This window comes from Dicentrarchus labrax, unplaced genomic scaffold (assembly GCF_905237075.1).
Source record: "Dicentrarchus labrax unplaced genomic scaffold, dlabrax2021, whole genome shotgun sequence".
Taxonomy (NCBI): domain Eukaryota; kingdom Metazoa; phylum Chordata; class Actinopteri; family Moronidae; genus Dicentrarchus; species Dicentrarchus labrax.
This window is the reverse complement of record NW_026136706.1, coordinates 9480382-9507045: the sequence shown is the minus strand read 5'-3', so window position 1 is coordinate 9507045 and position 26664 is coordinate 9480382. Positions and strand designations below refer to the sequence as shown.

At 38.4% G+C, this 26664-nt stretch overlaps 1 protein-coding gene across 1 annotated transcript in view; it reads right to left on the bottom strand.

Annotated features, from left to right (window-relative positions):
* LOC127365947 (low-density lipoprotein receptor-related protein 1B-like) overlaps positions 1–26664 on the bottom strand; it is a 241426-nt gene that overhangs the window by 100051 nt on the left and 114711 nt on the right. The window contains 16 exon segments of the mRNA XM_051404535.1: positions 1891–2091; positions 4920–5102; positions 6252–6422; positions 6555–6635; positions 10592–10705; positions 11659–11784; positions 13482–13622; positions 13954–14076; positions 15315–15504; positions 16375–16594; positions 20595–20775; positions 21385–21588; positions 21591–21620; positions 22879–23022; positions 23173–23365; positions 24852–25074. Of these exon segments, the coding sequence (XP_051260495.1) occupies positions 1891–2091; positions 4920–5102; positions 6252–6422; positions 6555–6635; positions 10592–10705; positions 11659–11784; positions 13482–13622; positions 13954–14076; positions 15315–15504; positions 16375–16594; positions 20595–20775; positions 21385–21588; positions 21591–21620; positions 22879–23022; positions 23173–23365; positions 24852–25074 (2525 nt within the window).

The window sequence follows — 26664 nt, the reverse complement described above, 5'->3', positions numbered from 1 at the left end:
AAAGAAATGCTTAACTCCATGCTCTTTTATCTTATTTTTATACTTGTGATTTTTTTTTTTGGACAAGGTCAAGATCAAAAGGCATATTGATGAAAATAAAACTGGTGTCCCTTTTTCTAAAGTGATTAAGACCGTCTTTTCAAGGTGAGCAAGAACAGCATTATACTTTCTCAAGGGGGGAAATGGAGCATGTGGTCACAGTTGTTAATGGTGGGTGTGAGTCCTGCTGAGCTGGTGCAGATCAGACCCTCAAGATCCCTCTGAACACATAATTGTCTACGAGGAGGTAGAAGCCCTCTTTTCAGCTATAATAAGACAGACACTCAAAAGGTCCTGTAGGGCCCCTGCAAGGCTTGGCTAGTGACGCTCTAGAAAATGAACCTCGATGTTTACACTGCTGACTTTAAGAGATTAGATGGCCGAGGCTAATCACATGAGATCTTTTTCTTCCCTCTGAAGGCTGCTGGACAAACACTTCCACATTTGCCGTCATCAGGAAGCCAGAGTATTACCTCATGTTCTGTCCCTATGGTCTCAGAGACAATACATACCAGTTCCTAAGCTGCTCAATGTGAAGGAGGGGATATAGCACTGGGGGATGTTCTTCAACATCCTGTGATATAACCTTAGATGAAAAAGTGCTGCCAGGTAATTTGACAGTGAATTTTACAAATTTATTGAAACTCTAAGTTAATAAAAGGTAAATTAAGAATAGGAAAAATAAAAATAATAAAGAGCTATATTGAGAGAGTTGTTCAGAAGATTGTGCTGCAGTTTTCATTTGTAATGTAAATGTGGATTATTCATTTGTCACTGTTCTTTGTTTTATTTTCTATTGAACCAATGTCATTAACTCCAGTGTTTCTATCCTTCCAAGGAATGACAATCAAAGACACTCAAACACAGTGGGAGCATTGGAAAGTTGGTCTCTTCACTTTAAAGTTATTCTTCACCCAAAATATAAAGTTATTCTTCTCCCAAAATATGTCTTTTGAGTATCAAACACGCACCCCTGCAGGCTTGAAGCATTGCTATAAAAAGTTCCTTCTGCAGAACAGCAGCTATGGTCAGCGTGATTTTTGTCGGTAACAACGGATTGCAATGTTGACAGGCTTTTATAGCTTAAAGTATCAAACAAATCCATATAAACTTCTCAAAATCTTACTTGTCTGTTTATCATCATCATTGGAAGTCAGAAGTTCAGGCAGCAGTACTATATTTAGCCAAAATAATGACTGGGACATACTGAGCAACATCTGCTGTGTAACAGATCACTATTGTAGAATTGGAATCTATTGTAACTGACACACAAACAAACTACTATAGAAACTTTGAGGTTGTTCAAACCACCAAGGGATAAGTGTTTGATAATCTGTTCACACACGCTAGTGTACTTTTTTGCTCAGGGGTTTGGAAAGCCACTTTGCTCCAATTAAGGAAAACCTTAATTCTTCAAAGTCCTCCAAGACTTCCAAGTTTGTGACAACGCTTTGTGAAAGGCAAAAAGGCCAACATAGAGGGACATATTGTATGGGCTACCTTGCTTAGCCTGCTGCCACCCTGACTCAGACCTGGATAAACAGGTTAAAATTGATGTTTGGATGGAATGCTCAAGCCAGGCCCAAAATAAATGATTTTTAAAGCTTAGTGGGGAAGAACTTGACTGGCCTGCACAGAGCCCTAACCTCAACTCTATCAAACACATTTGTGATGAACTGGAACGCCAACTGTGAGCAAGATCAGGATAAAACCTCCAAAATCTTGTGGAAAGCCTTCCCAAAAGAGTGCCGGCTGTTGTGTGTTGATGTATGTCATGTTCCGATATCCACATACTTTTGGCCATATATATATAGATGCAGATATGACATGCAGTGACAAAACAATCATTACCACAGATGGGTCCTTCATCAGAGCGGTCCGCACAGTCCACCTTGCCATTGCAGATCTTATCGGGTGTGAGGCAGACAGAGGTATCGTTGGCACAAGGGTACTTGGGTGGCTTACAGACAGCCGACTCACAGGACTCTTCATCTGAGCGGTCCTCACAGTCAATGTCCCCATCACACACCCAGCTCTTTGTGATACACTTGCCTGTAGAGAATGGGATGTGGAGATCTCACTTAACAGTTCCAAGTTTCACGGTAGTTCAGATGATGTAATCTCACTGTAGTAAGTATTTGTATGATTTGGTTAACTGGATGATGTTATAAATAGTTGCCTGCCTCAACTAACTGAAATTTAACATTTAGTGGTGGCATTTTTCATGAATGTTTCATTACTCAGTTCCTTAATCATATCTTTTGAATAAACATTAGATAGCAAAAATGCCAAGCTTTTTTCCCAGGGTGCCTCAATCAACAACTAAGTCTTCTCAGTTCTGTGCTAAATGTGCGACTTGATGAAAATATCCACACGATCAATATTCCCTATGCTGATATCTGCACTAGGGAGTAATTTGTAATTCCCTTTGTATGCAGGTAAGAAAGAGGAAGGTAGAACCACAGAGGGGGGAGAGGAAGAAAGCAATATTGGGATGTATCATTTTTGTACTCTCCCTGGTGAAGCTTATCGCAACATATTCCAATTTATAGTTTTTCAATCAAAGCTACATCATAGGGGTTTGAAATCCCACTGGTTTATCCTTGGTGCTGGATCAGTGCAAACCGTCGTGGGAGGCTGAGTGTGCGTAGATTTTGTGTTCAGGTGTGTCTGTGTGTATATCATTCAGCACTTTTGATTTAACCCTTAATTTCCTAAATGCCTTATATAATGCCAGTGCAGTTGTACATATCAAAATGAAAGCTGATGTGCTATTAAAGTACACGCTTCCCCACGCATAAAATATAGATGACACTTGGGGTACATAAATGTTCCATTTTCTGTCTTTGTGGTAATGCACATAGACAAGGCGGTTAATCATACGTTAACTGAGTTAACCAGTCTTGATACTGGCAATTAAATGACAAGAAAGAAAGAAAGAAACTTCAACCTGAGTTTATGTACTGCAAAGGAGGGGACAGGATGTGCATGAAGACAGACATGAAAACATGATTTTATTTATCTGAGTGGGTTTATTAAACGTAACCATTGCTTCTTATTTTAAGTAGGAAATATTTTTTTTCATATTCTCCAAATATAGAAAAGTGGCAACATCTAAAAATGTCTTCTTTAATTAACATAAATGAAGCATATCTACAGAAGGATTTCATACAGAGCTGGAACATTTTTTGTTCATGTTTGTCCCTTCTCTACACATGGCTGAAGATTTATTTATAAATTTGTAAATTTATATTTGCTGTGGTTGTTTTTTTTTGTTTTCTTTTAACCTTGCTCATCATTAAAGTTGCTACATTGATGAAGATTTTAATATTTATTGCCATCAGAAGATTTTTTTGTTTATTTAAGATTATTGAAGTTTCATTCTTTATTTCGAATTTAAATTGAACAAATCAATAAACTCTACAAAAATGTCTATTTCTACATAATGTGCTGTTGGATAAATTATATATTATACATGTTTAGGTTTTCTTTGTTTGAGTTTTCTTGTTGTTTTCTTTCCATATATGTTTTTGTAAATTGGCATGTTAACGAATCTGCGTGTGGGTGGCTTGCTGTATTGTTGCACTGGGCCAATGTCTAATTGAAAATGTGTATCTTTGTTTGACTTTTATCTTTCATGTTGAAATGCATCCATTCCCAAAGGTGAAATGTTAAGGGAAAAAAAATCCATATTCCCAGCATACAAATTAGGCATAGGTTTACAATGAGTCTCATATCTTTGTTTCATCTGGTAAATTAAAAAAAGAAAGAGAATACAGCCATCTCCCTTTAATGCATCAGAAATGTTAAGATGCCCCGTTTCAGAAACCCTTTTGAATAATGTTTGAGAGGGCACTCTGCTCTGGGTAGGACAGAACAAACTGCACCAGTGCACAGGGGTGTGACACTGCAGTATTAGAGTGAATAATAATTGTGTGGTCTAACCAACCCTTCAGCACGCAGCATTGCCTCCATTCTTGATAATACTGTCAAGGGATGAGTGGAAAGCTGTGGCGCTAAAGACAGAAAGCAACTGAATGTTTCTCTGACCTTTTGCTTTCAGCTGCTGAAAGAGAGCGGATGCTGGGTTTGGGTACATGGGGAGTTTAAACAGGCAATTTAAATGGTTTGTCCTATTTGGTCAAACAAGTACATGCAAACTTCACTGCACTGCTCCAAAGTGAAGAATGGTTAAGCCTCTAGAGCCTGTCAGAGAGTGACGCCCTTATGAAAGGGAAGAGAGCAATTTGGCAGCTTAATTTAACTGATACATGCAAAAAAATAAAAATTGTTGAAACTACTGAGATGCTTCCACGCTCTCTTAAGACCCGAGCAAAAGACTGGAGTGAAAAGGATCTTTTATCTAGATTGAGTACTGGAAAAGTCCAAGCAGATAAAATGCCCTTTTTTTAGACCTTTTTCACAGCAGCCATTTTGACATGTTCAAGAAAGTAAAAGATTTAAGATCCAGACTGTCATGCTGAATTTAGAAGATAATCCATAATTGTTTTTGATGGCTTTTTTTGATGAACAAAATAAAGAAAATTGTTTTTGATTTTATATGTCTTCACATAATTTCTGTATAACATTATATATAAAGTTAGCTGATTCTCTTTCTCTGTTGCAGTGTGTTATTGTCCTTCATGCTCAAATTTGTTTAGCCAGGCTGCCATGATCCTAAAACACAAGTAAATGATGCAAGATTTACTTACTGAAGTCAAATGCGAGCTGAATTCACTTTACTGTATTTAGACTTTATCTAAAACTTATCATAGATATTTCAGAGTCACATATTTAGCACCTTGTTTTACATACAAATATCTGTTGTCAATGTAGCTTTCACTTCTGACCTCAGTAGTGTAGTGTACTTTATTCACTACCTGTATCTTTGCAGGTAAATTTGGCCTTTGGGTCGCACATTCTTTTGGTGCCCTCACAGTCTTTCTCGTCACTCCCATCCTCACAGTCCTTGTCTCCGTCACATCTCCAGCGTTCTGGGATGCAGGTCCCATCTGTGACACAGTGGAATTCCTCTCCACTGCACTCGATCACAGATGGCAGCACTGAAACAAAAGTAATTCAACAATTACTGATCTACAGCACACAGTCATGGGCAAAGGCACAACAGTATTGAACTATTATTTTACAAGACATCTTTTACTGTTTACACATATTTATCTTTGCAAGAAGGGCACTTGGCAGCAATAACAAGTCAGTCTGTGGAAGTTATTTCACATCCAGCATTTAAGGTTTACGTCTCTGAGATGTTTCTGTCTTGTTTAATGACTCTGGTCACTATATCTTTCTCCACCAGGGGTGCATCACAAATAAAATAAACTGGTACCACTACACCATTATGTTGTATGTGTTGAACTGCAGGTCTTGGAGTCCTCGGACATATCTTGTGGCAATCATATAAATAGGTTCTAAACAAGATAACACCCAAAGAACTACAATAATACCAAATTTATTAGGATACATTATATCATTTTCAGCAGAACATAATAAACAGCAATATGCATTCATTTATGTCATGCCATTGAGCCTTCAGTATGGTCTGAATCTGATTCACCATTTGCTTAAATCTTATAAGTCAACCCAAAAAACATTTCTTCAACAGCCGAGGCAAAGCTAAGACAGATTTAGTCCCCTGGGGTAGAAGCAGAAGCAGACATGGGGGAGTGGAGAAGCCTGCAGTTCCCATCAGGAAACAGCTTGATGAATAGTCTACACATTCTAGTGACAAGCAAGTGGGCTGTGAGTTTCTAGGAGCTTGCATTAGGTTTCTGTGGTAATTAGATTAAATGATTCAACTCCTGATGGTAAAATTCTCCCAAACGGAGATTAGATAAGATTAGTCACACGTGTGTGTGAAAACAAAGTTATTGGACTCAAGCTGACTAATTGTTAAACATGTAATTACAACGCCTAAATTTAAACATTGATTTGAATTGCAAATAAAATCATTAGCACTCTAAAATAGATATAAGGACATATATACTCTCATAAAGGTGCAACCAGACAACTCTGCTGGAGATTTTTCAATAAATAAAAAAGAGTGAATTGCAGTGATGACTTATAATAGGTTAATTATAAATATACTATTAATATTTTTATGTAAAACATGAATAATGACAAGGGCTATCTTAGCTAAAGAGGATGTGTTATCTGACTTAACACAGCATTTCAAAAGTTAATGCAGACATTCTTACGTGCTGATCCACCTCCGCAGGTTGTGTTCTCATCACTGTAGTCACCACAGTCGTTGTCACCATCACAAGCCCAGTGGTCCGGGATACAGCGGCCACTAGTGCACTGGAACTGGGTGTTGGAGCAGGACCGGATGCAGCCAATTTCATCACTGCCATCTCCGCAGTCATCATCTATGCACATGTACAAACACTCATAAAAGGCTTGACCTTGCAAACACAAGGTTTTTTTATGAGCAAACTTACTTAAAATATTTGTATAAAGAGTATCACTGTAGTCAGTACTCAAATGATTCTTGTTCTCACCTGAATCACATTGCCACTGCACACTGACACATCGCCCATTGGAACAGCTGAACTGGGTGAGTGGCTCACAGGTGGGGAAGGCTGAAAAGGTTTATTTACAGGTACCCATCAAATATAATCTCAGTCCACACTAAACAAATATTTGCACTACAATTCTACACATCAGTGAATTATCAGAGAATAGATTTTTATTTCTAGTGGGAAGTGTCACAAGGCTTTTTCCTAAAAGCTACACTATGTTTTGGTTATAAAACTTTACACACATAACTTTATTATTATTGAAAATGATTGATTCTTGAGATTGTATCAAGGTTGTCTCATTAAAAGAGAATTTGTGAATTGTGCAGCCATTTCTGATGAATAGAGTAGAATCTTTTAAATCTATGGTTTTTGAGCAGGGGATGAAAAGAGATGAAAAGGCTATTTTCACCAGTGCTAGAACCTGGGAACCACGAATGTCTGCATGTCAAATGTTGTGCCAAGTAGATGCTGAGATATTTCACAGAATAAGTAAAAACTGGTGGCACTGAAAAGTCCGGGGATTCATCTTCTTGGCACCATGGATATCTGTACCACATTTCAGAGCAATGCATTCAATACTTTTCAAGATATTTTATTAAGAAACAAAAATGCATCCTCAAGGTGGACCTAGAGAAAAAAAAGTCAGGGGTTCATCAAAGTCATTAAGATTCATCCTCTGGGAACCTCTGGGTCTGAAAGTTTCATGGAAATCCGATTCCCCTTATATCGAGTCACTAAGATGGTTAAAAATATGCATACAGTTACATGTTGTGACTGCATCACTGTAAACTAAAGTTATGAACTCGGACCTGAAGTGTAGCTACATCTTGAGAAATACTTCTCAGAGTTGCTGTTATGTGTGGCCCTGGATGAAAGAGGAAAATAAAATTGAGAATAACATGAAATACCACTTTTGATTGGTTCTTTGTACTAAAAGGGGCCTTGCATGGCCATGTTTTATTCAAAACCTTTGTCTGTTTTCACATGTTCTCTCTTGATCAATGCCTCAAATCATGAAAATATATAAATGTAAAAACAAGTCCACATGGTCTATATGGAGATGACTATAATATGCAGATGACTCGGCTATGAAACGACTATAAGCGGAGTCCATGTTGGCTGTTTATGGTAGAGAAGGAAAGAGAAATAATGCATTGATGCTTGTCTTCGGGTTAGTATGAATATTGTAATTAACTAAATTACTTGGTTTAACAAATTACAGTCACCTTGCAGTGACAGCCACTTTTTCATTTCTGTAAATGTTTGTCTGTTGCACCCCCTTCAATCTCTGAAAGTGGATGCCTCCCAAAGTTTCTCCCACTTTACCTATAAAGATAAAATTCCATGTCTGCTGAGGTGTAATTTAATTAATTTTTTTTTTAACTTAACTTGACAATGCAAGCTTTTGAAAGCAAATAAATTATCACCTCTGTAGTCACTAGCTGATCCAACATCCATCAATGCAATCAAGGAGACCTTGTGAACTAAAATCTACATTATAGCATCAATTCTCTACCAGAGCTGTAGTAAGTAAAGGAATACAGATTCTACTACTTTTTGTGGACTGATGACATTGTCAGCATCAACATCTGTATTCTCATCAGATACTATTCTTGTTTCCAATTTTGAGATACTGTATATACAGTACTTTTCAAATATCCTTCCTGGATGCCTGAAGCTTTATTGACTTCAGTATGAAATGCAAGTCTACATTTGAATTGATTTGTTGGCATCTGCTGCTGCTGCCTGGAATACCTTAGGCGCTGTCAAGGAGACATATTGTATCTTTATCAGACAAGTGTCTTCTATATTTCCCACAAATGTGTTAGGTCTCACTGACAGCGCATGACTGGTTGGAATTTAACATTCATTAAAAATGAAGCACGAACATCCATAAATAATGAGGGTTTCAAGTAAACAGTGAGCCTGGCAAAAAATGGAACATTGGCATCCATAAATAATGATGGCTTCAAGTGAACAGAGAGCCCAATATGAGACACTGTGTGACAACTACTAAACTACTGACAAACAAAATCCAAATTAGCATCAATCTCTAAGGCGGCCACCACTGAGCTTCAGGTGTTCCAAAACCCACAGTAGCTCCACTGAAGCTAAGTGAGCTGCCAGAGCTACACAGTAGAGTGCCTACAGAGAAGTAATGCCTGAGGAAGCTCAGACAACAGTATGGGAGAGAATATGTTTTGCTGCACAGCTTGATTATGATTGAATGAAGCCGAGCATGAACTTTAATTACTGCTTACACCCTGGCTGTTTGTGACTGCGTATTGTAGCAGCTTAGGACACACAAAGGGAGGCTGAGGCGATACAGCACAGTTCAGCGTTTGGCAAACATCAATCACTGTAAAAGGCTGATTTAATACAAATAGTGATTAAAGAGGAATCTTAAAACCTTTACCCCCATCTTTAAAATGTATGCTGGTAATTCATCCAGTTCAACCTTGCTGCTGAAAACACATTTTACAGACTAAAATGCTCTTTTCCCTTGAATAAAAAAAGGTTAAATACATCTTCAAAGAACTCCAAAAAGCTCAGGCCATCATGGCGTGCCTTGTATTTTTCTCATTTATGTTTTCCATGATTAATCCAGAACACGGACTGCAACTTTTACTAACTGAAGCTGACAGTTTGTATAATACCACTGAGACACGACTTAAGAATAGTGAACTACTGTAGAAAAGTATCCAGTATACTCGGCACAACAAGCTTAGCTGATGGCATCAGTCTAGTTCTTGGTCCAAAGAACACAGCATCAATAATTCAACTCCTAAACTTTCACAATTGAATAAAGTAATGCATGTGAAAGAGACTAGCAAAATATTCAAGAAGTCACAAAAAACGATAGCTGCAAGTAGCATTCTTTTCGAAGAACAGTCAGAAGTACTTGAGTGGATAGTGGTGCATCAACCAACAAAGTTGATCACAAGCTCTGTGAAACTGTACAATGGGACAGCGTTGCTTTGAGCTAAATGCTAATGTCAGTATTCTACCACTGAAATGGTAAAATGCAGATGTTTATCTCGTGAAAATGTTGTTCGCCATCTTAGTTTAGCGTATTGGCATGGATAAATGTGCTAATTAGCTCTAAACACAAAATAAGCTGAAGCTGATGGGAATGTAATAAAGTCTGCAAATGTTTACTTTTAAACAAAAGTATTGGACAAATAAAAACTTACCGAGTTACACCTATGGTGTAACTAGAGGAAATTAAAAAATCTATGATAAATCATCCTGAGGGGGACATGTATGTACCAAATCCCATGGCAATCTATCTAATAGTTGTTGAGATATTTTGTCTGGACTAAAGTAACAGCAAGCTGAGTAACTGACAGAAATTGCCAACCTAAAAGCCATGCCGCTATCTGGCTGAAAAGAAAATGATTTCCCTATTCTTCATGTAAAAAGACATATGATACGTTATAGGTGGACAACTGCAACATTTATACAGGCACACTTTTTTTTCAGCTTAGTTTGCAATTGTGTCTTTTTTAGTAGTCTGCTTTTAAGGAAATAATGGGAAAAAGAAACATTTTATCATAATGCTCTTATCAAATTACTTAAAATCATCCATTGTGAGTACTGCTCAGCACATATTCTCTGTCTATCCCTTAGAGGTGAAATCTGAAATTACCTCTATTGGTGGGAACTGCAAAAATGTTGACACGTTTCTGGCACAGTCTACTACATGAATTATAAAGTCAGATTTTGAGAGTTCCCAGTGCAGAAAGGAAAGTGAGATTTGAAATTTCACCATTTAATGACATAACCATTGAGGCATAGTTTAAATTGACAACTCTATCACCCCTCATTGTAGCTATAAATATACCCAGATTGGGCATAACATTATTAACTGTGAGGACTGAACAACTAGAGATTGCCCATAAATGCCCTTATTAAATTCATTCACCAAGCTGACCTATTTTGCACCTTGGCCAAACAAAGCAACACCAATAGCAGTGATTCTTGAATGACGTGATAAATAGCCATGAGTGACTCACTGCATAATATTTCATCAGACATATCCCCGCAGTCATCCTCCCGGTCGCAACTCCAGGCTTGAGGTATACATCGTCCGTTCTGGCAGGAGAACTGGTCGGCCTGACAGGGCTGGGCTGAAAAAAGAAAGAGAGAAGCCACTTAATTCAATCACACGTGCATAAGTCAATGCAGGATGTGCAAAACAACTCTAATGATCACTTCATCACCAGGATGTCAATGTCCGCCCCGTGCAAACTTTTTATCACTCAATCATATAGTCTAGTCAAGGACTGAAGTCCATGGGAACTGTGCTGTTGCTTGACGGGCTGACGGTTACATCCTACACGGCCTTGGTGAACACACATGGACAGCACACAAGTGATGTCTTGCTGATGTGGGATATGCATGTCATTTTGATGATGCAGGAACATTCATCAGCCTCTGACTAATGCTCATTGATTGATCCTCTAAGGATAAAAAGCTCCTGAGAGGCACCATTGAGGAAATGGGAGGCAATGTGATATACTGTAAGTGTTCCTGACATACAGTTGCCTCTCATAGGTGCTACAGCTCTTTGATACTGGAGAGTGCTCTCACACAGTGAGATTGATTGCACTGTACTGAAACTGCTCAAGAGCTGCAAGCTATAATGGTGATGACTGCCTTGACAACACCAGACACCTCTGTCCAAGACTTTGATGAATAAAGAGCATCCAAAGTGAGATAATTTTCTCAAAATGTGCTAGAGAAAATGTTTTTATGTCATGTATAGATGAGAGAGTGGTTTGATCTTGAGTTTACACAGTGTGCATAAGCTTGCTAGAGATATACAACTTAATCAATCACAAAAGTGCATTAACCAACTGAACAACAGTTAATCCTGAAATCTGAAAATCCTGAAAAACATGTTATTTTGATGATGGCTTTGTTGATCAGTTTGCATAGAGAACCAATGATACAGATTTTGCCAAAATGCTGATAATACAGAACATTATATTTTATATGCAGGTGATGTAATTATTGTAAATGTTTAAACTACAGCCAATGCTACACAGAATGGAGGACAGACATTAGTTATAGTACATACCTGAGCATGTAGTGTTGGCCTCATCCTCATTGTTACCACAGTCATTCGTTCCATCGCAAAGCCATCGTTTGGGAATGCAGCGATTGTTGCTGCATTTGAACTGATCAATGGGACAGGTGTGATTATCTGTGAAGTCCAACAGCAAAAAAAATGTCAGTCAAGAACCTTGCAGCTTTTACATGAATAAATTAAAAAGTTAATTAAATGAAACAAATAAAATTAATATTTCACAAAGGATTTCACCAAGTATAAAACATCACATATTCAGTTTCTACAGCCACAGCCAAGGTAGCTGAAATACTGTGCTTTCTTAATATTGAAGCTTTCTTAATTCTCCAGCCTTTTTGATCTTTGTCAGTCGTATTGGGGTAAAAAAGTGTCCATATAGAGTATATTCACAGCTCAACTAATCTTGCACTGATAGACGAGCAAGCCATAAAAGGGAAAGATGTTTAAGAGCAGAGTCTCATGTTTCTCCTTGGTGGTTTGTCCTTTAATGGAGAGTAATGGAGTCTCCATAAGATTTTTACAGTGGTCTTAAGTGTATTTGTTATGTGGTTTTAGTGCCTTGATTTTTAATATATATATATATATATATATATATATATATACATATATATAGCTGCTTTCATTGCTTGGGAAAAAGACAAATCTGCCGAGCTCATGTTTCATTTGTTCTTGCACATGTGTCTAGCCACCATATCATACAAACAGAATTCCACCAGCCTTGGATGCCAATCCTATCAGTTATATAATATGGGGCTGATTTTAATATGCTGATTGCCAGAGGAGCATCACTGAATTAGATTTGAAAAAGTCACACGTAGGTTATCCTCACGAAACTCCTCAAACAATTAAACTAGGCCGTGCTGATCAAATATGAATCAAGATTTTTTGATTCTTTGGTTACTGCATTACCAATTTGTTTCACAAATGTTTACATAAACACATTTTAGTGAACTGTTTAGCTGTAATTTGAGAAAGTTTGTGACCTGTTGCCATTTTATTCCTGCTTGAAAATGGACCAAACATCGCCTCAACTTGCATGTGTTGCTCAGCACTATGTCCCACGTTTCATTGCTCTAACTGGGTAAGGGTCTATCTAACTGTGTCCCAAGGTATTGCATTTTGGTCTGTGCCAGCTAATAATGCCCCTTAGAAATAAAAAACAAACCTAGAGATTCCAGAAATGACAACAACTACTTTCACATAATAACTTACATACTTCACTAGAACTACCAACCAACGTACTTCTTTTTTATTTATTTATTAAATTTTTTTTATTTATTCAGAACAAAACATTGCATTCAAACAGGTGACCTCCACAGTCATCTCTTTTCAAGTAAAATTTTGGTCCGATACATTCTCAGGAAGACTTCATAACCATCAAAATAAACCAAGTTAGTAGACTGTTAAAGTATAATATATCTTAGGCAAGCATATAATTGATTTTTCAATTCTGATCATTCTGGCAGATGATTGGATTAGGGTGCATTGCCTACAGAAAAAAAAAAAAAAAACATCCAAGTAACATGGTGTTTATCTGCCTGATTTGTTAAAAAGCAAAACCACTTCAGCAAGAGCAAAAGAGGAGATAGCAGTGTGGAGGAGGAACACTTGTCACCTCTACTAACCCTTAAAGTGATATTTTGAAACATAGAAGTTGACAGCAAGAGCGGATAAGCTGTAAAAAGCCTGTGCTTTCCTTCCTTGGTGCATGGTTGTGCAAGTGTATTAACATGTACATTACAGCATTGTACTATACTGATCTGTAATGTATTTGAGTGTTGGCCAGCAGGGCAGACTTATTTTAAGGTCCTCACAGCAGCTGTGGCTCTCCTCATCACTTCCATCCAGACAGTCATCATCTCCATCACACTTCCACAAGGCACGTATGCAGCGATGATTATGGCACTGGAACTCATCACTTTTACATCGCTGTGGCTCTAAACCGCTGCTGGAGGCTTCTGGGAAAACAGTGGTGAAACAAAATCAACCAGAGACTTCCTGTGAAGTATGTGTTCAGGAGAAATTATTGGCATAGCTATAATAGCACAGAAAACTGTTAATAATGTCTCATGACCCTACGTGTAACTACTGGGATTTGGCTTATATTTCTGGAAACCCACTGGGATAATTTCCCACCTGTATTTATTTGTTTATTAGCAGATTTGCATGTGAATAGATAAGGTTATTATTTGATGTTTGTCCCATAGGATGAAGCCAGGATTACAGTATACTGGGAGAGGCTGATCTTAGGCCTCTCGCTCTGTCTGATTCATTATGTTCTCCTACCTGTACAAGTGACATTGTTCTTCTCCAGAACCTGGTTGTCAGCGCATGCACACACTCTGCCTCCTGGGATGGCAAGGCAGAGGGTACCGCAGCCCCCATAATTCACACTGCATGCGTTGTCACCTGGAGAAACAGATCCCAAATAAGGTGTCTTGCTCATTTAAAGATACATTTCCCAACGCCCTCCTTAAGCACTATGGGTTTTCTGTTTTTTTTTTTTTTTCTATTTCCCGTTGTAAAGGGAACAGCAATGGTTCAGGAGTCAATTTAAACCCTGCAAAAAATAAATCATCTCATTGATACAAAACTCATCTCCTGTCTTAGAGAGACATGTCAGGTGTATACCATGTGATCTACAACCATATGTCAAGTGAATTATTGGGAACAGTGTGGGTGAGAGACATTTGACATTTTTATCCTTCTTGGAGGAATAATTTGTCTTTCCGGACAAAGCCGACATTCTCCAAAGGAAAAGAAATTCTGTCACATATAAAGTTAAGGCATAAGACACCTTTGTCACTTTCATTTAACACAGAGCCCAAAGGCAGTGCCTGAACCAATGAGATAAAGCTTTTGGTTTTGTAAGAGCCAATCAGTAATACTGAAAGGACTGGACAGCCAATTAATCTATTCAGTGACATGAACAATGGAGAAATGTCCAGCAAAAATTCTCTGTATGGTGTGAACTAGGCTGTGCGTGCAGTAGCCAACCATTCATATGCACCATGTACTTGGCCATGTCTTTAAAGTTGTTGTAAAAAAAAATAATTGTCTTGAGAATAAAGGAAACCACATCAGTGGACTGTGTACAATTATATTTCTCTACATTTAGAGCAATAGCATCAGGCATCAACCTCCTCTGATTGTGCTGTGGGTGTCTGAGTGCTGTTTTTACATGCCTTATTATGGGATAACAAAAACAAAACGCCTGCTGTGAGGGCCAATGCACTTCTCCACTCCACAGCCATATCCGACTCCTCTCCTATCTGTTCTTTTCAGCTTTCTAACAGCATGAATCCATCATCATTTGTTACAGAATTGAACAAACCCCTCCAAACCTTGGTCACTTTATTTAACTTCACAGAGTGGAGCCCCAAGTGATTTTAAAGTCACTGTCAGTGTTGATCAATGCACTGGTTTACACCATGAAATTTGACACCAATAGGCATACAGGCGAAATCTCTGGTGTATATATCATATTAAGTGCCCTCCATTAGAGAAATGTGTTTAGGGGATTCAAATGCCTGGACACACAGCACTGAGAGGTTCTATTTTTGGTGTGCAACAGCCACTTTGTCTGTTAGGGGAAGCTATGGTACAGTGGCACTGGATGAGGAGCACATGAAGGAGAAGCAGCCAACCTTGCTGACTCTGTGCATCATAGACACGCAAGCCAAATAGTGGTGGTCTCTCGCTCCGCAGCAGAGTGACATCACCGGTGGACAAGTCCAGCTGGAAGACCGAAGCATTCATGTACTCGGTCCAAAAGATGAAATTACGGTAATGAGAGATTCCGAACGGATGGTTCAGCTCTTTCCCATTGTACACCACCTGCAACATGAAGCAAACATGGAGTGTAATCAAAAGATTAGGAGAGCTACGGAAAGACACAACCAGCAACAAAAAAATCAATCATCTCAAACAGGGTTCTAGGTGTTTGAATATCGGCTTAGAAATTATTTGATCACAGTATATGATGAATGTGATTCAATTTCTTTGCACAAATTTATTCAGAAGGAGCTGTCTGCTTATAATAATGTTTGCTAGAATCTTGGCATTGATTAAATAGCATTTGCAAATAATTCATTAGCTTAATATGCCAGTACAACTACAGTCGACAGGAGCAGTTGGGGATGAAGGGCTGTCCTGTTGGCAGTTGTTGTGGGAAGAGGAGCAGTTTTCAATCATTTGCAAATTAACATGGTGTCATTGCTAAAATATGGAAATCAGTTTTGGACGCTGAAATCATCATGTAATATTGATCTGAAACTGAAAGTCAAACAGTGATTTAAAAGCAAATAAACATGGCAACAATATGAAATAAATGTATAGCAAGATTCTGTGGTGAAAACACAGTTGAGTTGAGTTGATCATGCTTTGATTAACAATGTATTTGTGTAATACAAAAAAAATAAATTGCGAAAAAAAATTTAAATCAATGATTTGGCTGTTTTCTGTGTTTGGTAAACATTTTTTAGGGTGCAGGAACTGACATAATAAAATTAACAAAATTAAATTAACATGTTTATTCAGTATTATTTATTGAATTGGAGGTGTTAAATTCCTCCCTCTAGCCATCTATTAAAATCTCTCAAGCAGACAAACCCTCAAGTCTACCAGAATAACAGCTAAAATGATCCCTCCAAATACGTTTCTACATCATTTACCCACTCTGCGTGCCCTCTGCACACTGAAACTCACCATTCTTCCAGTCCCATTGAGATGAATCCTCTCAATGTGATCATAGTAGGCATCACACCAATACATGGTACTGGTGCTGTGGTCCAGTGTTAGACCATTGGGCCACAGCATGTTGGAGGTGACAAAAATGCGGCGGTTAGATCCATCCATCCAGGCTTTCTCTATCCGCCCTATGCTGTCATTGACTTCATCCTCTTCCCAGTCTGTCCAGTACATCCAGCTATCATACATAGACAGATACACACAAATGTTGCATCAATAGACAGGCATATTAAGGTTTTAGTTACAAACTACGTGATCACATTTTATATTCAAACTATGGCAGTTCATTTCAGCTGTCTGCTGCTCATCCAACTGCACTCTCACTTTGTGACACTGATGTTAGATGGTTGTGCCTGTTGCTGCCTTCATCAGCCTCCGCCTGCTTTGATTTCTTATCAATCAATACTCCAGGCTTCTCTCAAAATGATTTCTTCCATATCACAGTGATATGTGTCTCCTGGGATCTGTTCTGTACACCCATGGGAAAGCATGACTGTGCTCCCCACTGAATCTTTTACATGCTGCTTTGATTCACACAGTGAACATTATAGAGAACACAACCTGTACTGCCAAATACAACTGCATAACCATTAGTTCAGAAGACTGGTTTTAACATCATGACAAGAGTGTTCCCGACTGAAATGGAAATAAACTGGAATCCAGATTTCCCATATGTAAAACCAAATAATCAAACATCCCTGACAATCAAAAGAGAGTGCATCGTAGCCTAAGAAATTATTCAGGCTTATCAAGTTAAAGTGCTGCTTGACTGCACATCAAGGCAAAGTTAGAAGTCTCAAATTCCCCACCAAAAAAAAAAAAAGAAAAAGTTTTCACTGTATCTTATGCCACGACTGCAACTCTCAGTGGGCCCGTGGTATTTGAAACGTGATTGGGTCAACGATTTGACGTGAACTGTTCTCTAGTAACCATGCCCAGGGGATTTGCTCTGTTTGAGTGTTGCTGACTGAGCCATGTGCCCCCCTGTTTCTCATCAATGATAGACGGTTGGCTAAGGAAAGATGAAACAGAATGGGATATGGAGGTGAATGAAGACTCCCTCTGTCTTGAAGTCATCTTTAAGACCTCATGAATTATTCATAAATTCTTCACACTCACATGCAGACAAACGCGCACACACACACACACCTACATGCACACAAACTACATAGAAAGCATGTCAGATGGACTGATGGACAAAATGCAGTTGCATTGTCATACTAAGTTAAATGGAAAAATGTCCTTCATTCTATTGTGTAAAGAAACAATGTGACAACTGAACATTATTCATGTTCCATGTTTTTATTTAGTTTCATGTAGCTTGATAATAATACGTTTATATGTCTAAGGTATAATCATATATGATTATCATGATAATTAGAATTGCTGTCTTTTTGTTACCTTGGAATGAGTGACCTTTTCTACAAAGGGAGCGGGTCCTCTACGACAGAGGCCAACATCTAAATATTTCATGGTTATCTTACTCTTCTGTGATAGTAATCTTAATATATGTTGGTTTTGGAATGTTAGTTAGAAGAAACAAGACATTACAGACATCACCTTGCACTTGGGTACTTAAGATGAATTGAGAAATATAGTCGGTAGATTAAGATAGTAAAACACATCATTAGTTGCAGCCCTATTTTGATCTAATGCTATTATATCTTAATAGAGCGTATATGTGTATTTTGTAATAAATGTAACATTGGAAAATGGGAATGGTGAAAAGAAGACAAAGAAGAACAAAGAAATCAGCTGTGACAACAGCTATATACACACACACTTATCCATATATCCAAAGCTGACCGAAGATGAGTAAAGCACTACTCAAGCCTAATGTTATTTGTGTGTTGATTTTTATGTGAATACATGTATGAGATCCCTAATGCAGCAAAGATAGAAAGGTATGACGCTGTTAAGTTGACACTACTAGTCCTTATCATGTCAACACAGACTAGAGGTGGCAAACAGAGCAGAAAATAAGGTAGCAAGAATGTAGTCAAGAAATCAGTTGGAGAGGTGCATCATCCACTTTACCTGAAGAGACCCTTCCAGCAGAGCAGATAGAGATCAAAGGACTGTCGGGTTCAGGCTGACTGTTCTCTCAGATACCCAAAACTAGCTTTTCTAATCATCTGTGCTATCAGTGGGAGGGTTGGCGTAAAAGTTATTAATCCTTATACAAAAAAGTGACATGATATTCCACACACCCAGCACTGCTGCTACGTTTAATCTGTCAGGGCTGAAATTCTGAAAAAGGACCAGCATGCAAGTTCCACATTAATCGCAAAACGTTAATGCTACACTCTCACCGCAGTTGTTTAAATTTCTTCGGTCCCTACACAAGGCATAAGCATAGATTTAATGTTTTTATCGATGCAATGTATTTCAGTTTTCTTTGACATACAATGTGGCATGTATGTGGCTCTTATTTTAATGTTTGAATCAGTGTGACTGTCAGGATAGAGAACAACACACAACACAAGAAAGATAGTCGAATAGTAGGCTTAATTGTTTTTTAGGACCAGTACAGTAAGGTATTGATATATGTTAAAGGAAATAAATAATAATGAAATAAAAATTATAAATGAGTAAGCATGAATAAGTTTGGGGTTTTGGTTTGCTGTATGTACCTATAGCAGTGAAACAGCTGTGTATGGCAAAATATTGAGAACAAGTCTCTAGAGGCTGAACTAATCTCTGACTGCTATGGATTTGGTGTGTTAATATGATTTAAGCCTGAAAGTGTTAATCCTTAAGATCCTTAAGACACTCAATGAATTTTGAAATTTCCCAGCATCTCCTCTAAATACCATCTCTGCTGGCGAGGTTCATATATAAATATATACAGTAATGTAATTGACATTTTATGAGGACTACAGAGACACCAGGTACCTGTGGTTTTGGTTCAGGCAACAAAATGTGCTACCATTTTATTGCTCAAAAAACCCACAGCCCTGTACTCATTAAAACAACAGATGTTCTCTCAGTTTAACCACACTGGTTTACTTGAAGGTGGCAGACTATGCCCCCCACATTTGCATGTTTTCTGTTGAACGGCACATGATGTTATTATCAGTCAAAGCAGATGTTTGCTAAAACAGATGATCTTTGGGATTAGCATTTGAAGCAAAGTGATATTTATGTCTCCAAAAAGGCACAGTGGTCTTACTAGAGCCATGTAGTTTATGTATTTACAACAGCAAGACCAAAGGCACATTTTAGTATGTCACTTTTGGCAGCTGTCAGATGCTTTCAGATATCTGGATACCATGAACTATCCCTTGGCACACCACAGAAGTATTCCCCCTTCAAATAACTTTCTTCTACTTCATGGTTCAGTTGTGCTTCAAATCTGGCTGTAAAAAACTGATTAAATCCCTACATTGATACCTGAGGCAAAAAAGATGCCAAAACAAACTGCCATAGAATATATTTTATTTGCTGGATAAAAGTTTGGCCTGTAAAATCTTCCTAATTTAAATTATAGCTGTGAATTATATCAAACCTGCCTATTACGATGTATTTAGAAAAGCAGTCAAACACAGACACATGTAGCTGTAGGCACCACACTAGCCACTTTAATACCAGAACAAAAACATTTTTCCACAATGACCGCTACTCAGAATCACATCGGCTTAGAGCTGGCTAGTGGCATAAGCAGTATGCATGTAGGCAAAATCTACGGTAACAGGGGTACTGTGGGCTCACACAAATTAATTAGTAATTTTAATTTAACTGGGATGTAACTAGATGTAGGATCTGATAGTAATCAACCTTCTATATAACAAACTGGTGACCTCAAGTGGCATTTAACATCATATAGAGCATAGCAACATTTTTACTTTGAAAGAAACTCCAATATTTTTGGAGAGTTGACAAGATAATTGTTTTTTCCCACTGACTGACAGGATTGACTGAAATTACAAAGATAAATATTATAATAAAAAGACAGGGCATTGTTTTTCTTTAAATATTATTCGCCCACAGGACGTCCATAACCAGTTCATTTTACACACCAGTACCTCTCCCCCTACTCATTTATTTTTTTCAAGTTATTTTTTTGCATATGTTATGAGCATTCTTTGCTTAGAAGACCTACCAGCCACTGGCTATGAGATGTGTAGAGTCTCTTTCATGCAACAACGTTCACAGTGTATTTTATTTATTTTCCTGACCTGTTAAGAGGATCGACCACAATGGCCCGAGGGTGTGACATATTCCCTTCCAAAAGAGTCTTCCGGGTCTGGGAGGCTCTTTCCAGTCTGGCGACGCTGATTGTCTTCCTGTAGCCATCGTTGGTCCAATACAAGTTATTCCCAATCCAGTCCACTGAAATTCCTTCAACATTGTCAAGCTCTGCAACAGAATCAACAGCATAGAATTCAACAGAATCACCAAAATACCAATACAATATTATAAATACATTATCTATTTTTACCTTTTATATGGTCTATGTAAAGATACTTTCATGAAGTATTGTGACATAGTCTATTAACAGGAATATCTGTATTTAATTTATATAAAATAAGAGCATTATGAAAATTGACATTCTGATAATTTTATGCCCATAGAGGAACTAAGAGCAAATTATTACTAATGCATTCATCTAGGAATTGATAGTCATAAAATCAGTGTCCAATTATGCAGTACTTTCCATCACTGTTTTGTACAATAATAAAGCATTGTTTAGTAAGAAATTGTGTTGTCACTCAGTGACAGTAAATTATTTGAAATGTATTGGTGCTTTACTATTGGCAAAATGTTGTTTGTATACTAATAAATAGTTGAGTTACTATTAAAACCTGTTTAAAAACCTTTTGAAGTATATTAAGAGTGTATGTGAAATGACTTTAACCTTACATCAATGTCAGAAAATAATTGCTAACATAAAATATACAACATATAGTAAGCTTAATTTATTCTAGGGACATGCTGCATTTAGAATAAAAAAGCACTTAGACTCACCATCTTTGAGTATCGTCTCTCTGCCGTTTCCATCTATTTTTTGTCGCCCAATAAGGAAACTGGTTGTGTCAGCAAAGTAGATGTGTCCCAATTCTGCGTAGTAGTCAATGGCTCGAGGGTTAACCAGATCCTCGATTGGCTCCATGTGCTCATCGCTGGACTTGATATTCATATCTAGGCCTCGGATGACCCCAGGACGCCCTTACCGTAGAACAGGAAGAGATCGTTTTTGGGCTCTAGAAGGCGAGAAAGAACGGACCTTTTTTTACTATTATTGTCAATTAATTGGTCTAATTCATCAGTGCTGATCCCAGCATTAAACCCTCTTACCGGTCACATTGTTCTTATATGTGAGCCAGAGCCAGGGCCATCCATTCACCTTAATGGAGCCAGTAATCAGTGCCAATGACTATACTCTCCCCCTTCAATCACGCTCCTGCTACAAAGCTGCCTTGACAGCAGGAGAAGGAAAATGCTTGAGCAAACAGACAATGGCAATACTTACCTTGGCTGTGAACACAGCTTCTGATCTAAAATAACATGGTGTCTTGGTAGGAAGGCAAACAGGAGGCCTAGAAAGCTGAGGCAACTCCTCGGCGGCCCGCCAGCCGCTCAGGGGGCTGTATGTTCTCGAACCCTTTGGGATCCTCTCGAGATGCAAGCGGAGAAATGAAGGAGGGCTTCCAGTGAGAGAAGCAGACCTCTCCACGCTCTCAGCCCCTACCCAAGAGACTGGGATGCTGGGGGTGAGGACCACACATGCCTCACTTCAATTTATCATTTTGTGAGGGAGAGACCAACTACCCAGGAGACAATTAAGCATTGCAAGAGACCCAGATATCAAACCCCACAGTGACTGCTGTATGAAGAAGCACTACCATTTAGCACCGAATCTCATTATGCTTAGGGAACGGGAAAAAGCGAGCAAGAGAGAGATAGCTTGTGTCATCAGAACATCTATGAAAGGGGAATAAATCAAATATGTCATGCCAAGCCTCCCAATGCTTCGTTACCCCGATCGAAAAGTGGTGGGCTCTCAGATTGTGTCATCAATTTGATCTTCTGCTTTTATTGTCAACTACACAATGTCCAGCAATTGATCAGACCAGCCAACAAATGCAGACAAACTTAAAACCTCATTATGACAATAATCAATCAGGCTTGCGACAGATCGATAGCAGAATGTCACTTTCAAATAGGTCTGTGTCCAGCAGCGCTCATTTTTATCACTGTCACTCTACGGCTGAGGCCTGTGTGGTACACCCTCGGCTCTAGTATGACACATGACCTTTACAGATGCATGACAATATCAAAAACAGCACTAATACAAAACGTCCTGTTCAGGAATAAGTATTCTGGTTCATTAAGAACAGGAAGCACTGCCAATGACAATCCTTTAAAACAGGATATTTATGGAGAAAACTGTTTCAAAGGATATGTACTAAAGTACGCAATGATACACATGTTTACAGCCAAGGCAAAATATGTACTGACTTTTACAGGACTGTCCATCAGAGCCCAGGCTGTAGCCGGTACGACAGCGGCAGGTTCTGGATTTGTAGCTGCCACTCAGAAGGCAGATATGGGAACATCCACCCGGCTTTCCATATGAAACTATTTCACATGCGTGACTCCTGACTGTGGGCAAAATCGGAAAGGACAGAGAAATCATTATGAGCCAATGAAGCATTCTCTTTCTGTACTAACACAGATTCCAGCTTTAGTCACGAGATGGTGGGGATTCTGACACATACTTACATGTTAGCCTATGTAGAAAATGTCCTTTACCTTTTGGCTGAGTGAGTTTGTGGTAAACACGCAGTCTTCTAATATTCCCCAAGCTGGCTACCGTCCTGCTCTCCGCTGTGATGTTGAACCTGTGGATTTGCAGCAGCTCCACAGAGGAACTCCCTTTGGAAGGGTCAGAGTGGGTAGCATAGAGGTAGTCCTCAAACACAGCCAATGCATAAATGTACGACACCTGAAAAACAAGCAGATCCATGGTGTTTTGTTTTTTTACATCATCCCTAAAGCCAAAAACAAGTAACATTACAAGAGGGACACAAAGAAAACAATAACAACAATACATTAACGAGAGGAGTTTTGTCTTTAATCATGCAGCAGGCATGAGGGGGTGGAGAGGGTGGTTGGGCTGCCTCTACATTTGGCACCCCACACAGGGTCAACATCTGGGCTCCACAAGGAGACCAATGGGCCTGACACCACAGCTTCCATGCTACATTTAGCAGGCTGACAGCCACAGAAAGCGACATGGCTGGATGAGCTGTGTTCACAGCAAGTACACCTTAGCTTGCTGGGTCACACTTTAACACCAGGGGCACCAAGAAACATGCATCAGAATAAATAAATAAATAAATAACAAACAAACCACTCAACCATCTCTCTCTATGGAATTTGGCCTCTGCACTATACTTTTATTTATTTACTTTCAAAGCAGTCTCACACATACTAATTAAAAGGGTGTGCATATACTGTACTTGCATTTTTACCAACAGCATGTGTAATGCATGCTATTCTGTACTTTCTGGATTGAATATGATGATAGAATCAACCAGACAGGATCTACCTCATAAGAGGGAAAATAGAAAAGCAGGGTTGTGGAAGTTTATTTAAACTGAAATTATTGGATTATTGCTTTTCCACAACACTGTGCTTAAGCAGTGTGTAGCCATCGTAGAAAAGTGAAGGCCATCTTGTGATACATAATATTATTCCACAGTCTCCCAATCAGAATCTTCTTTTATCCTGACCATAATAGTAAATATACATGGAGGATATTTTGTAAGTAAAATATTTTTTGAGAATATTATTTTTAAAGTGGGGAAATTGAGAAACATTTGGGGCAGCATGGCATTTGTCATGTAGATGCAATGAAGTGAAGCTCCTCTGTCTAACGGGGCCACAGACTAATGGAGGAGGAAGTATTATGCAAAGAACACCTGCATACACAATAAGGTGCTTGAAATCTACGTTTTTTTTCCTCATTAAGAGTGAATATCTAGTCCAAGTTGCTTGAAAGGGTATTTTAATGAATAGTCATAATCTGTGATGAAAGGCCTCAAAAGTGTACTACAGGAAAGAGACTATTGATATGCTCATTTGGAAGACAGCCCCACATGTGCCTCAATTCCTTCAATTTAATAAACCATCTATTCCCCATTCAAAAGACCTTTTATATGAAAATGAAGAGTGAATTATAACAACAAGCAGTGAATATACCACCTGTCTTGCAGTGATAAAGCACAATGCCCTAAATGAGAAAATTAACCAAGAAACCCCCTCTCATGTAACACTTTGGAGTCTCTCAAATGAAGAGGGAGAAACTACTGATAAGAGAAGCCAATTGTGTGTTCAGATTCCCACTGACATTTGTCCACAATGGCTGCTTATGATGTGGAGCCAATGGAAGACAAAAAGCAGTGCTTACAGTGAAATGTGACACTCACTTGGCTCCCATGGATAATGGTGTGCCTGTTCTTGCCATGGTAATCCACCACATCTATGTAATCCAGGTAGGCGTCTGCCCAGTACACCAGCTTCTTGACCAAGTCCAATGCCACAGCAGTGGGTTGCTCAATTTTATAATCCACCAGCCTGGTCCTGTTGGTGCCGTCCATGTTGCAGCGCTCCACCTTGGCCACGTTCCCATAGTCAGTGAAGAAGAGCATTCTGCAGAGAATGGGAGTGTTTAAATGATTAAATGATATAAAGGATGTTGTCTACTTTGTCGGGAGTGTCTCATTCTTTGCTCCAGATTTTAAGACCTTCGAATACCTTTTTTTTTACAGTACACATTTTGTACCCGAAGAGTGATTGTCTAATCATATCTCTGCAACCGTAACAAGGCCTGTCAAACTTTTGATTTGTCAACATGTGCATGTTGTGCAGTGTGGATGTGAGGTGCATTATTTCAGCCTTTACAAAGCCAAAAACACAAGAGCATGAGTGTGAGGAATTATTTAAACATGTCTTTATCTCTTCTAACATAAACTGCAAACGTTAGCATTCTGGCTTATAAGCATACTACATTTAGTAGAAACCCAGTGTTACCACTGAAGCCAAGAGTTAGCATACCATTAGCTAACTACATATTGTATGGTTATGTTACTGGTAATGTTGAACCAAAGTCCCATTAACAACTACCACATTAACTGTGTGCAAGCTGCTCTTGCGTGTTACTATGAACTTGAGTGTTGGTGCATTAGCAGTTCTGCTGTGTTTTTAATGAGTGTTCTGCAAAGCCTGTTTTGTAATGTAATGTATAAACTGAAACATACTGCTGCAAACAATAATATGAACAATAAAGCATAAATATAATGTGTCTTATGCCTGCCCAAGTATCTAAGGTAAGCATCCAAACAGACTTATAAATAAGACTCTAACTTACATTTTTCATCATATTTATACTGTATGCAATGGCTAACTAGCTCTACACTGCAATACAAGAACAATGCTGTTTCTTTCTTTCCATGTCTTCAACAGGGATTATCAACTGGTGAAGATGACATTGTTCTTACCTAGGGCCTGTTTAGCCTCAGTCCTCTAGCGTGATATCATGTAGCCATCTTGTGCATATTTAAGACCCCATTTAAAGGATTCTTTTAAAATGAGTCAGCCGGAGACAGCATATTTAAGCAGCTATGGAGCTATAATGTAAACTTGAGTTGATTTTAGCTAGCTAGCTTATTAATATGCCAAATTTGACATCTACTGGCTGGAAATTAGAGGCATATTGTCTACCCTTGTCTACAATCAAGCACCCATTGTTTTAAACCTTAGAATTTTGAGTGGTAAATCAGCTTCCCTTATTATTGTCAATTGCATATATGTGTAACGAGAGAGATTGACTAGTGTAGCAACAGTAACTAAGGAAGCCAGGCATTAGAAAATGGTCTATTTTATTAAAATGTAACATACATTATGTTACTCATTTACATTAAGGGAGTCATACAGTAATGCAACCATGCAAGATTCTTTGAAACATTTGGTCAGCCTCAGTCTAATCGACATACATTTTTTAAATAAAAAAATCCAAATTTCTGAACAGAATATGATGTTATAAAAGAAATAAAAACTAATTTCTACGTCACTAGGCTGTTAGACTCAAATAATGATCACAGGCTATGTCAGCAAAGTGCCTTCCACAGTCAGTTTCAATCATCTAGTAACAAAGGTTCAAAACCTTTCGTATTTTAAGAGGAAATGAGAGAATAAAACGGCAGCATTCAACTGCTGAAGACTTCTCTCGCAATTGTAGCT